The sequence below is a fragment of the Danio rerio genome, chromosome 17 (assembly GCF_049306965.1).
Source record: "Danio rerio strain Tuebingen ecotype United States chromosome 17, GRCz12tu, whole genome shotgun sequence".
Classification (NCBI taxonomy): domain Eukaryota; kingdom Metazoa; phylum Chordata; class Actinopteri; order Cypriniformes; family Danionidae; genus Danio; species Danio rerio.
The window spans coordinates 7,713,811-7,728,272 of record NC_133192.1 but is presented as its reverse complement, the minus strand read 5'-3'; the positions used below and the strand labels follow the sequence as shown (position 1 = coordinate 7,728,272).

Below are 14,462 nucleotides of genomic sequence, written 5' to 3'. Positions count from 1 at the left end.
TAAAAGTCATTTTAAGGACAAAATTATTATCCCCTTTAAGCTATATTTTTTTCCGATAGTCCACAGAACAAACCATCATTATACGATAACTTGCCTAAATACTCTAACCTGCCTAGTTAAGGTAATTAACCTAGTTAAGCCTTTAAAGTCACTTTAAGCTGTATAGAAGCGTCTTGAAAAATATCTAGTCAAATATTATATGCTGTCATCATGGCAAAGATAAAAGATTTGTGATGCAATGAAAGTTTAAAAAAAAAAAAAGGTTCCTTGCCCGGAGCATCTGTGCCTGGAAACATAACTGGTGCGGTCAGTCCGCTTTTAACTAGACTGGACAAAAAGTCATGCTCGTTCATCCACAGTCCCAATAGTATTTTTTTGAGGCAAGTAGAGATTGCATCGCTTAGAGATGCAATGTCAGACAAAATGCACTCAATGGAGCTAGTACTGTCAGTAATGTCACTGTGAGGGGTAGGGGTGGGGCAAAGAGCTTTGAATCACCAAGAGGCAACACTCAATAGAACTTTTCATTGCAACAGCAGCACCGAGCAACAGCCTTCCGATTTCGCCATTTTGGAGTGAAAGCGATCAGCCATGAATTGGATCTTATTGCTGTTGCGATGGCAAGCAGCTGCTTTGTTTTTTATTTATTTATTTAAAAAGCGGCGGTTTATTCCACTGTGGCGACTCTGGATTAATTAAGAGGCTAAGCCGAAAAGAAAATGAATGAGTGAATGAATGAATGAATATTTAAATAGCGCATTAAAGTTGAAATACAACCTGAAAGACACAAATAAAACACGTACAATCAAAGACTGGTGATTATCAACACTTTTAATAGTAAATTTTACAGACTTGTTTAACATATTTTAACCTTGTTTGTTTTCTTAAAACTGTCACTTTTAGGTGAAATTACTTGAAACGACTTAAATGTAATAGTTTACGCACTGGCATAATACAAATTCATACTGGCATGTTAAACTAAATTAGCATGACTTTAAAATATTGTTGATAACCGATTGAAAACACTTTTTTTTGCAGTGTTTTGTTATAATAGTATATAAAAAAAAATCCAATGTTGTCTGTTAAATAAAGACTAATGAAGCGTTCATGTAAAAAGCCACTTTGTCCAAAATTAATGAATTCTGACACATAAATTCATAATTTGTTATTCATGATTTTTAATGCTGTCATTAAAAATCACGGAGGCCATACAAACTTCTAGGCAATGTAGTTTTTGTTGTGGGGTATACTCATTTTTGTATCACTCTAATTTGAGTAAGGCTAAAAATGAAATAGTAATCAAAGTTATTTTGATAACCTTTCAAGTTATAAGTGAAAAAGATATTTTAGATACCAGATATAGTAAACTTAGTCTTGTCAACATTTTGGAAATTGTCTGTTTTCATTGAGATATTGTATATGTTACTTTTCAAAGGAGGTGTATTCATTTATGCTGAGAGCATATATTATAATATTTTCACTCATATTTAGGGCCAGATGGAAACTGTGGATGTTTTTTTGCTATTTCTGCAAAGAATTTTGGTACAAATCTGCGGATTTCTGCTGAATTATTTTGGGAGTATCATAACTAAAACCTTAATATGTGAAATAAAAAATTATCTTTTTAACTTTTATTTATTGTTTAAAATGCAAATTCAATTAGATTCACTTTATTTGGTAAATAAAGCAAGTCTCTCATATAATAGATCTACTAAAAGACAGAAAATATTACTGTACAAACTGCACTGTACATAAATCAGATAAACATTTTCATATTAGTCAATAATATCACTTTAATTAATTGAAAAACTGAATAAATATAGATTTACACACATTTACTCAAGTAAATGAACAGAATCAATGATGGGCTAAAAATCTGCGGAATTCTGCGTAAATCTGCGGAATTCTGTGTAAATCTGCAAAATTCTGCACACGCAGATTCCGTGTGGGCCTACTCATATTTAAATCAATGTTTTAATTCATTCTGTCTAATGTTAGTTATCCTTGCTGTTGTTTTATTAGAATTTTCATTCCAAAATGGCCACCGCATGACACTAGCAGCAGTGGCTATTAACCTCTTGGTGATTCTATGCTCTTTTGGGTGGGGTTAATTGAGCACATTAAAAAGCATTGGATGCACCTCAGCCAGCCAGAACCCTCCCCACTGTCCGCTTTCAAGAGCTCCAGATTTTTTGTAAGTAGCAGGTTGCTTCTGCTTTAACCTTGCACTCAAGAGACTCTGATTGTTCAGCTAACATAATGTGCTGTGATACGCGGATCGGCTCCATGTTACCAGTAAAATGTCATGCCTCCACAGGCAAGAGCTTTGATTTAGCTGTCTAAATAGTGTCAATCCGAGTAGCTGTTAGCAGTATCTGTTTGAGCCTTAATCAGACAGAAAAAAACAAGGATGAACCTCATGCCTGCTCTCTAAAATAATACCTGACAAGTGTCTGTAACGAGTGAAAACAGGGTGTGGTTTATTTAAGAGAGATCGCCATTTTATGTATATGCGTGTGTGTATGTATGTGTGTGTGAACTGTCTGTAGACGCATGTAACACCGCATGTAGAACTGCATATGGCCAGGACCGATGTTTATGTTGAGCTCTGATGCTCAAATAAAGTCAATGTTTTGTAATATACAGCGAATCCAGCACTGAACTGGGAAAGATTCTGAAAGATGACCTTTGTCAAATGCTAGCTATATATTTTTATAACTCTCTGGAACATAATTAAAATTAAACTGTAAGCACTTCTCTCTTTGTGTTATGTCCTTTGGAAGCCCAAATACAGAAACAGAAGAAGCTCTGTGGAAATAGCAGCGTTTAGACAGCATTTTAGCTTTCTTTACTGTAACATTACAGTGCCTCTGGCCATGACCCTTAGCTGCGCAGGGTGTGTGCGCGTGGTGAATGTGTCTAACTGGAAACCCTTGTAATCTTACAGACTTGGATGTATTTTTTGTAGTCCCTAGAGTTCATTCGCTGTAGGCTTTGCTAAGCTTCTCCTGTAAAAGCCAATGTTTCCATTTGCATTGAACTTTGAGCGTATTACAATTAGAGATGTTGTTTATGTTTACACAGCTACAGTACACATCAACTAAAGCTATAGTAAATAGGATATTGTAGTGGACCACCCCTTTAAGGATAGAAAATTACACTTTGTCTAACAGGGTTGTACTTCTTCTCTTAATGACTTATGAGTGTGTTTTGAGCATAACGTGCATTAAATCAATCAGAGTCTCATCTGCCATTTGCCTCATCACCATTTGCAGTGCGAGGATAAAGAATGTGCCTCCTCCATTCAGCCTCTTTACTTTCTCTTTATTTTAGAGTACTTTAATTCTTTAGTTTAATCTTTTACTTTCGCAGAGTAAGGAAACGATGGAAACACATCCACTACCTTCATCCATTAGCCTACATATTTAATTTAGTTTGTTTGGTGCAAAGATTTGTTTCAAAACTATTTCTAATTTCAGTTCTAATTTCCAGCAAACATATAAATGAAAAATAATAACATAGTGTGGTCGAAAAACTGAGTTATATTAAAACACATGTCCTATTCTTATGCCCCATATGGGGATGCAGACCTCTCCAAAACCTGACAGGTGGACAAATTATTCAAATTATTAAAACAAATGAAGAGTTCAGATGCAAAAGCTGCTAGACGCCACTTCCGCCAAAAATGAGCTAATAACATTGAGTGAATGCTTTAGCCACGTAGTTCACCATCAACAAATAGCTTTGCTTCAAATCATCCAAATCGAAGTGTCAGCACATTCAGAAATAACAGTTTGTATGCAAAAGCCGCTAAACAGCACTTGCCTTTGACAGCAAAAGCCAATATATCCCGAGAACCAATCAGAAAACGCAAATCGAATCATATGTTTTCAATGCAGCAGTGCGCTGATGAGTCAGCTTTTATGAGAAGACATAATCCGCTTTCGATTTCGATTTTAAAAGATGGAGTTTGATGAACTGAATGAGCCTGTCAGTTAATAGGAAATGAAAACGTCCCTTACCTTAAAACTCTCTGCATTATAAGAAAAGGAAAACACAATGTCTATAGAAGTGTAACATGCATTCATAACGTGTTTTTGCGCATTGATGCTACTTTGAATGAGTTCAATTTACTATACAATAAACTGCAACTCCATTTCACGAAAGTTAAGATGCCATTCTTTTATCCCATGTGGATGCTATGAGGAAAAACACGGGACCAAGACCTTGAGCATGGTGAGAATGAATGAATGAATGAATTACAGCTTCTAAATTTGTCTGAGAGGCATGCCCTTTTTGCCCAGTAGGCCTACCTTGTGTTTTAAATGCTAATTTAAGCTATTTTTAAAAGATAAATACAATGTATAAAACATGACATTTTTTATCTTACTTCATTATTCATACGTCTGATAAGCCTATTATATTAATGTAAAATGTAAAGATATTGATGTTTTGCAATGTTTTAACACTACATTATTTGAATTTACAATGTTTGCAATGTTTAAAATGCTCTACTTGCATTAAATCTAAATCCTGAATATCAGAAATGACAACAGATTGTTAAGATTTAATTAAAGTCAGTTTTAATGTTCTTGATTAATGCACTTACTTGACAGATTTTATTAATTCCTTTTGCTTTCTGCTTTTTCCTTGGTTTATCACAGTGGAATGAACCGCCACTTAGCTGACAGATTTATATATTTTAAATTTCTGGTGGTTTGTGTTTTATGTTTGGTAAAATAATTTCTAACGGCATCTTCATTTTCAACTAATTACACTGTCTTGTTCCAATAGGAGGATTTAGGGTTTTGCATAAAAAGCAGATGTGGATTAAGCTGGTTACGACCAAAATGAAAATTTACTTGAAATTTACATACATTTTCTTAAGTGACATTTTTGAAAAAAGGTTATTTTATTTAATGGCTAATAACCTTATCACATATAAATTGAAACTTCTGAACCTTTTAAGAGGAGCCTGATAGAAAATGCTCATTTACAAGAGAAGAGGTCTGATGGATTTAGAGGTTTTTGCATCTGAACTTTCAAATATAAATGTGCATATAATAAATAATAACTGCTAATAATAATACTATACAAATGCAAATTGTCATGAATAAATTAAAAAAAGAGCTAAAGAAGGCATGGAGGCAGTGTTTTTATATTTATGTATAAAATAATAATATTTGTAGCATTTTAATCCTTTCATTTTTTTCACAAGATATTTGTGAATTGCTGGACATCCTCTGTATTAACCAATATGAAGCAATATTTAATGAAAAATTTAAGCTTGTGTAAGCGAAGTTTCTTCCCGCATACTGTAGGTGCATAACTAACGCGCTCTGTGCTGGACTTTAGACCAGCTTTTAGATGGTCAATGGCGCAGTCTATTTCAGTTCCTCAAAATAGCAACGCACCTAGAATGCACTTTAACACACCTCCTTTTTAGACCAGAACACCCATGAGTCAACAAAGTGGCACAAATGGATTAGCTATTTAAACAATGTGGTGCAAAACATGAAAATTTGTGTTGCGCTGGTCTGAAAATAGTAACGAACACGTATTGCGCTTAATTGCGCCGGTTATATGATAGGGCCTACAGTGTCAAAGAAATAACACTTACAGACATGACAGTATCATTCCATTGATTTTGCTGGCGTGTAGATACATCGTTCATGACTCCAAAGATGTTTACAGATGTCTCAATATTTGGAAATGTGAACGTCCTCAAAGTGGTCGAGTCATTTATGCGTTGGAACAGTTGGTCTGCATTGTCCTTTATGAAGCCAATACCTTTATTTAATTCCTGTTATTTTAGAAGTAAAAGTGTTAGAAAAAATCTGTCCTTTAATAAAAATGATGCGTTAATTATTGCCAAAGTTTAGTACCTGTACATCAGTTTTGATGTCAAACAGATTTGCATTCACACAAGTAGAGATTTCAGTAGACCACCTAGTGCCATTGCATTTTCTTGTTCTCCAACCAACACCAGAGTTGTCACAAGGCATGGTGGCTGTATAACCGCTTTTAGCAATGGGCCAACCTCCCTCCGGATCACAGACTGTTGAATAAGCTGCATCAACAAATAAATAATATATATTATTTTAAAACAACATTAGCTCTCCCAAAAATGAAATGCCACCCAGTTTATTTATTGCCGTGTATGACATTCATGGACATAATTCAAAAGTGACAAAAGTAATTCCAATTATAAAATATAATCATTATTAATCAGCCATTATTATTTACTGTTTATCTGCAGCTCTCAGTGTTCAGTCAATATTTTGCATTTTAATTTAATGCTTTGACCATAAAACTTAAACATAAAATAAGCATTGTCAACTAATCTACACTATTGTAATGTTGTTGTAGAACAATGTGAGAGACAACGGCAGCATATCCTTAACTATATATCTAGATATTATTCTGTTTAAATCCGTCTCAGTAATAAATGTTTGCTCTGGAGAAAAATTAAGTTTTATTTGCTTTGACGTCATGGCTTTATCTCCTCTGGTAGCAGAGCTCATGTTATCACTTGCGTAGCCTCTTATTTTGAGGCGGCATGTGACAACATGAGGTGCTTCATTAGATTAGAATTACTTGTCACTGATGCAGAGAGACTCTTATTTTCCTGGGCATAAGTTGCACCATACATACATCGACTGCCTTTCACTTCAACGAGGGAAGAGTGGTGTTTATATTTCCAGTTTACAAACGCTACCCTTGAGCTTGTTGGATTTGCCATCGTTTTGACTCCTGGTCATTGTTGTGTGTGACTGACTGTGCGTGTGCTTGTGTGAAGACCCACATTACTCTGCCTCTGATTGGCAAATGATGGAAGTTCTCTCTATATAAACCAATCATCACGTTCTCAGTTACAACACATTCACAGACACACCAATCATCATCCATGGTTGGTTATGTGTCCCGCCATAGCCCCGAACACACACACACACACACACACACACACCACAGAGAAAGAGAGGTCCTATGCCTGAGAAAGACGCTTCTCGCATGAAAACTGCTTTAGTGTTCTCAATTATAGTAACGTGCATTTAATTGTCAATAACTAGTCTTGAGGGTAACGCGTTATAATTAACAAAGTATTAAGCATTATTTTCAAAGTAGTGAGTAAAGTAAGGTATTACTTTTAAAAATAAGTATTATTTTTTGAGTTACTTCTAAAAAAAAAACCTTGCTTAGTTGACTTTTACAAAATATATTGTGGGATAAAAATGATCTTAGTCATGTTGAATCACACACTCAATGAGCGAGCGTGCTGCGAGGGAACAGACAGTCGGCTCGCAGTCATCATCATCAGGTCTCTTTTCTCACAGCAGATGAGTCAGTGTGCTGTTCTAGTAACTGAATCTAACAACTGACTAACTGTTCTACTAACTGATATGGGTTTATTTTGAGTCAGAGGAGGTATCTGTTATGTTAGTACCTGCTAAAAATGCAAACCGTTTCATGTCAACAATTCAAATTAATGAACTTGTTTGACCGGTTCACTTAGATGATCCGGTTAAAATAAACGATTAATTCGTGAATCGCCCGTCATTATTACAAACAGTCAGAAACAATGACAGGCCAGAGACATAAATTTTTGCAATGAATTCTTGTTATTTTGAACTCATGGTTTCCGTTACATTCATTCTTCCATGGCAGAGCGCCACGCACAAATAGATCCCGCCAAAGCTACATTACAGCTTCTCATTCAAAACATTTTATTTTTTTAATAGCGGGTAATAATCGCACCAAAACGTATTAAAGGGTAAGTGAATTAAAACAGCGCAAACTTTTCTGTAACCGTAGTAATGTTGTGTCATATGTTTACCCTTTAAGGATACGTGCTGACTGACTGGCTGATTGACAGGTGCATGATGCGTGAGGCCAGCAAACACGACATATGGCCGTTTCACTTTACTTCAGGACGCGTTAATATCGCTTTGTAGGTATTGGAGACATTCATAAATATTCCTAGCAAATCTAATAAATGCTGAAGACATGGTCGTTACATAAACGCACTAAATCGAACTTCAGCAGCGTTTATTTGAGACATTCAAGAAGATCTGCACGCTCTTGAATCGACTTATATTTGATGGGGCGTGCAAGAAGTTTTGTGCACGAGCAGAGGAAATTGGCGCGCAAGCAAAGAAATCCGCATGCTGTGGGCTATTACATAAATGCGATCTCGACTTCTAATACTGGACTCACGACATTTGTCATTTGAAATAATGCCTCAGGTATTTAGTAGATCTGTTTAAAAAATAGAAGGCCTGCCGCCACAGTTGGAAAAAATCCTAGAGGAAACACTGGAACTCATAGAAGAAAAGAAGTGTATTGTTGTTAGGTGTTTATTATGTGTAAGTAAAACTCTTAACAACTGAAAGAAACACGACATTGAAATAAACAAAAAAACCAAACTGAATGCAAAGCACTACACCCACACCCCACCTCCAGCTAAACAACAAATGATTGACATCAGTTCACGTTCTGCAGGTAAAATCATTCGACTAAACTCAAAAAAAAAATATTTAATTGTAAGATGCTGCCACGCTGTCTATTGTAGAAGCGACTACGTTTTGTACTATAGTAAAATTTCTTTTCTTTTGGGAAACGATTTGCACATTTGTTGAGGCCACATGAAGCAATTTATTCAGTGCATAAAGCTCAAAGGTTTATTTTGATTTGGGGATGTTTTTATCGGCTTACTGTTAATTTTGTTATTAAACATTATAAAGGTTTAAAATCTTTTTTGGACTTAATAATTTTTTCAAGTTAGTACTCTTGGGCTTTATTGCAGTCTTTATCTCAATAGACAGTGACTTTACTTAACTAATACCACAAAACATTCAAAAAAAGCAAATAGTTTACATGCTTTCATGAATCTGTATATACAGCATTTATAGCTCTGGGCTCAGAAAGGTAAATATTAATACTGTCCTATATTTTTAAAGGAAAATGAAGGTGTAGGTTATATACAGTGCATCTAAAAAGTATTCATATCACTTCACCTTTTCCACAATTTTTTATGCTACAACCTTATTCCAAAATGGATTCAGTTTATTTATTTCCTCAAAATTCTACACACAATACCCCATAATGACAATGTGAAAAAAGAGTTTTGAAAATTGTTGCAAATTTATTTAAAATAAAAAAGCAAAAAAATCACATGTACAGTTGAAGTCAAAATTATTACCTCTCTTCGATTTTTTTTTTCTTTTTTAAATATTTCTGAAATTATGTTTAACAGGTCAAGGAAATTTTTACAGTATGTCTGATAATATTGTGTTCTTCTGGAGAAAGTCTTATTTGTTTTATTTCAGCTACAATAAAAGCAGTTATTAATTGATATTAATTAATAATTATTCATTCATTCATTCATTTTTTTGTTGGATTAGTCCCTTTAATAATCAGGGGTCCCCACCGAGGAATGAACCGCCAACTTATACACCACGTTTTTACACAGCGAATGCCCTTTTAGCCGCAACCCATCTCTGGGAAGCATCCACACACACATTCACACCAACACACTCATACACTACAGACAACTTAGCCTACCCAATTCACCTGTACCGCATGTCTTTGGATTGTGGGGGAAACCGGAGCACCTGGAGGAAACCCACGCAAACACAGAGAGAATATGCAAACTCCACACAGAAACGCCAACTGAGCCGAGGATCGAACCAGCGACCCAATGACCTTTCTTGCTGTGAGGCGACAGCACTACCTGCTGCGCCACTGCGTCGGCCTAATTAATAGTAATTTAATTTAAACACCATTTTAAGGACAAAATTATTAGCTCCTTTAAGCAATTTTTTTTTCGATAGTCTACAGAACAAGCTATCGTTATACACTAACTTGCCTAGTTAACCTAATTGACCTGGTTAAGCCTGTGAATGTCACTTTGGGCTGTATAGAAGTGTCTTAAAAAATATCCAGTTAAATATTATTTACTGTCATCATGGCAAAGATAAAATTAATCAGTTATTAGAGATGAGTTATTAAAAATATTATGTTTAGAAATGTGTTGAACATTCTTCTTTCCGTTAAACAGACATTGGGGGAAAAAATAAACGGGGTCTAATAATTCAGAGGGGCTAATAATTATACTTCAACTGTACATAAGTATTCACAGCCTTTGCCGTGAAGCTCTAAATTGAGATCCGGTACATTCTGTTTCCAGTACAGTTATTCATTGAAATACTCGTTACTGAAAAAAGTATTGTTGTTAATAATGCCGTTTATTTATAGCGCTGTTATTCCATCACTAGTTGTGACTGATGTGAAGATTATTGGTAATTGATGAATTTGTTTTGTTTAGATTTGGAAAATGTGAAATCACTCTTTTGTGTCACTGTTTTGTCATTTGTACTTGAAAACCATAATGTGATAAACGGTCTCCTTCATAAAAAGTGCCCTTCAGAATTTTTACAAGACAAGAAGTTAAAAAGAACCAAAACTTACCATAAATGATAGGTATCTGCACATTTTGTGTTCTGTTTAAGTTGTTTTTGGATCTAGTGTTGATGAACGTACATGCAACGTTCAGTGTCTCTTTAGAATCACACAATATGGTCACATATGCTATGTAGGATATCCTATTTCCTGCTGTGTCTAAAGAATGCAATAATATACAATTAATTAAAATCAAATGTGAAAAACAGTACTTACTGTAGATGTTTATCTTTCCATCACATTGTTTATGCTGATTGTGTTTAAAAGGGGTGGTCCACTACGATAACATATTTCAAACTTTAGTTGATGTGTAATAAAGCTGTGTGAACATAAACAGCATCTCTAAATGTAAAATGCTCAAAGTTCAATGCAAAGAGAGAAATTGTTTTTTTTTACAGAGTTAGCTTAGAAAGGCCTACAATGAACACATTTTGGGACTACAAAAAAAATTCTTCCGGGCTATATTCCCACAGAGCTTCTTCTGTTTCTCTATTTGGGCTTCCAAATGACACGACACAAAGACAGAAGTGCTCAGTTCAATATTAATTAGGTTCCAGAGAACTATAAAATACATAGCAAGCATGATTTGACAAGACACAGCTTTCAGAATCTCCCCCAGTTCAGTGCTGGATTCGCAAAAAGATATGTGAACGGTTCATGTTACTTACACAGGCATATTCTGAATATATGTGACAGACGTCGTGTAACGCGTTGAGTTAAAAAAATACAGGAGAACTCGCCTAACTCGTGTTGCAGCAGAAAAATCAATCAAGGGTCACATGGATCGCATCCCACATCTTGTGCTTTATTCTCCTGTCAACAGTGTCATTGTATATTACAGAAAAATAACCTAATCCGAGCGCTAGAGAAAAATAAAAATAAACATCGGTCCCGTGCACATCCGCTTCTTGTGTTACACGTGTCTACAGGCTGTCGACATACACACACACACACAATGGCAAACTGTCTTAGAGGTAGCCGCACCGCATTTTTACTCATTACAGACACTTGTCAGATGTCATTTTAGAGAGCTAGCATGAGGTTGACTGTTTACACAAAAAGCACGTGCTTGTACGGGCGTGACGTGGAGCCGATCCGCGAATCACAGTACGTTATGACAGATGACCAATCAGAGTCACTTGAGGGTGGGCCTTTCAGAGGAACTTAGAAATATGACAGTCATTTAGCAGAGTAGCTGTATATAATCAAAATGAGATTTATGAAAAACTTGAACGTGATTTCCTTCAAGTGAAACATGAGCACACATTGCTTTGCATCTTATTAACACAACCAAGCCTTAAAAATACATTCTGGACCACCCCTTTAAGAAAAAAATAGTAATAAGAAATGCTTACCAACAGTAGTGCTAGAAGTAGAGTGATTCCATGTAACAGTGTAATTTTCAGAGTCGGCGGAAATATTACAATAAACTTTAAAGCTTGTGCTTGATAGACTTGTACAGATAGGAAACTGAGGATTACTCAGGGCCTGTATGTTTGGCAAAAGTGCGACGTCCAGCTGTTCACTTGCTGTGTGACTTATGCCATATATTGCATACACGCATTTAAATGTTCCTATAGATAGATAGATAGATAGATAGATAGATAGATAGATAGATAGATAGATAGATAGATAGATAGATAGATAGATAGATAGATAGATAGATAGATAGATAGATAGATAGATAGATAGATAGATAGATAGATAGATAGATAGATAGATAGATAGATAGATAGATAGATAGATGTAAATCATTTATTCTGCATTTCAAATCAGTACAGTACAAATTATGTTATCATAACATTGAACCTTTAAAAAGGGTCATGAGTGACATTTTTAAATACTATTTTAGAATACTCTTTGAGGTCCACTTATCAAAGCAAGACATTAGCTGACTCTCATTTCAGAGGCTGCATCCTCTGAAGAATGTATTCAATTTCAAACAAATTTGAAAGCTCCTTTAAATGCAGCCACCAAATGCATCCATCCAGGTAATGAAGGATACAACTGGTGGAACCTTTGGGGATTCAAACATCCCAAGATTCATTGTGCGCTGATAAAGGCAGGATGTTTTAAAAGAAAAGTCCGGATTAAAGTTGTAAACGTATGAATTGTTTTATTTTTCTTGGACATCAAATCCCATGTTATAATATACATTTAAAAAGGATGTAGTATGAAATGTCTTACTGAAAGTGATTTTATAGAAAGTTTATAAGTTTGTATGTGTATATGTATGGATCAAAGGGAATATATTTCCAGTTTTTGTAAATTTGTTTTGCTTTCTAATCACTTATTACAAGTTTTAAATTCACTTTGAGAAAGTGAAAGTCATTATAAATGTTATTACCAATTATTAACGGCAGTTGTTACCGTTGCTAGGTGACTAGATCCATCCTTTCGTCTCATTTATCCGTTATCTTAATTTCAAAACCCTCGGTTTGGCCTGTATGGACTTTGAAGGACTCACCTTGGAAGTCTGCATCCTTCAGAGGATGCTACCTCTGAAATGAGACACAGCTATTTGTATTTTAACCAAAACATATTTACCTATCACTGGGAAACAAACATACACACTATTTCACACACATACACAACAGACAATTTAGCTTACCCAATTCACCTAGTGCATGTCTTCGGACTTGGAGGAACAGAAGGAAACCCATGCCCATGATTTGGCTTTAGTACTGACTACTCTAATGTAATTTATACTATAATACTGTATAGCATCCTATAGAAAATATTCATCTGAAAGACTTGATTTGTGAGGGATGTTCTCATACAGTATATGCTGAGCACTGTATACTGTATATGCACATGTAACTCTGTGAAACGGGAGGTTATGGTTGAACAATTTCATGTTCCTATATAGTCACCTAGGTGAAATTCAATTTTAGTGGGAGTGTACTTAGACTATATAGTGTACTTAGAACTATATTACAGCTTCATATCACACTACTCCAGTAAAATTTACACTGATTGCAAAATCTGATGGGTAGTATATTGCATCATCAAAACGTGCTACCTACTTTTTGAATAGGAGGTAGGGCAATCTGACAAGTTAGGACAAATCGACAGATCACTGGCTGAGTCAGTTGGTATTTCTGTGTGGAGTTTGCATGTTTTGCCGGTGTTGGTGTGGGTTTCCTCTGGGTGGCATGCGCTATAGGTGAATTGAATAAACTGAAAACTTGGCCGTAGTGTACAGTATGTGTGTGTGTGTGGGTTGATGATGCAAGAGCATTCATTGCATAAAACATATACTGGAGTAGTTGGTGGCCCATTCTGATTAGACAACATCTGAAAAAAGAGACTAAGCTGAAGGAAAATGAATGAATGCTCATATAATTTAGCTGGAGTAACAATATTTTTGGCACACATATATTTAACTTGTATAAATCTCTGCTATTGAGAGTAGACCAAAATATATTTACCATGGATGCTAATATTAGTGGAAACTTAATACACTGTACTTTAATAATATTCATTGTCTTAATGATGTTGTGTGCAGAAACAAACCTTTCCAGCTTTCTGAAAAGTTGTTCAGCTGAACGGTGCTTATTTTGTTTTGGTTCGTCGTCAGTGTGGCTTCTATTCCATCTGTAATCTCTGTGGTTTTATTCTGGCTGTTTGTTAAGTACCACTTTACTGTTACACTTCCTATATTCGGTGGTGGCGTACAAATTATAGTTGCAGAGGAGTAAATATCAACCGGCTGAGAGTTATTTATTTTAATATCGATGAGACCTTTGGAGAAAATAACAAGTCATGATTGTGCAACAAACCTTTTATCATAAAACACTGTGTGTATTACTGAATTGCAAAAAGTCTTGTTTCTAGTATCTATACCTAAAAAAAGATTAAATCAAGAAGCCTTTTCTAGACAAGCAAAACATTGTCAAAATTATCGTCTTGCTTAATAAACAATTATGTCAATAATGGCACTATTGGTGGATTTCTTTTAAATTTTAAATTTTCGCACATTGCTACACACATGAAATGCTCCG

The 14,462-nt window shown here is 35.1% G+C and overlaps 2 protein-coding genes across 6 annotated transcripts in view; one reads left to right on the top strand and one right to left on the bottom strand.

Annotated features, from left to right (window-relative positions):
* Nucleotides 1–14,462, top strand: part of ankrd66 (ankyrin repeat domain 66) — a 50,352-nt gene that overhangs the window by 9,908 nt on the left and 25,982 nt on the right. The window lies entirely within an intron of this gene.
* The window catches only part of adgrf3a (adhesion G protein-coupled receptor F3a), a 34,423-nt gene that overhangs the window by 6,697 nt on the left and 13,264 nt on the right, over nt 1–14,462 (bottom strand). For 3 of the 5 annotated variants that reach the window (XM_073928093.1, XM_073928094.1, XM_021467280.3), the window contains 5 exons: nt 13,975–14,202; nt 11,814–12,032; nt 10,468–10,617; nt 5,886–6,070; nt 5,621–5,803 (listed from right to left, as the gene is read on the bottom strand). In XM_073928093.1, coding sequence (XP_073784194.1) covers nt 5,621–5,803; nt 5,886–6,070; nt 10,468–10,617; nt 11,814–12,032; nt 13,975–14,202 — 965 coding nt within the window. Of the gene's footprint in view, nt 1–5,620; nt 5,804–5,885; nt 6,071–10,467; nt 10,618–10,674; nt 10,784–11,813; nt 12,084–13,974; nt 14,203–14,462 lie in introns of those variants that run through there. The other 2 variants (XM_073928092.1, XM_073928095.1) reach the window with 2 other exon arrangements.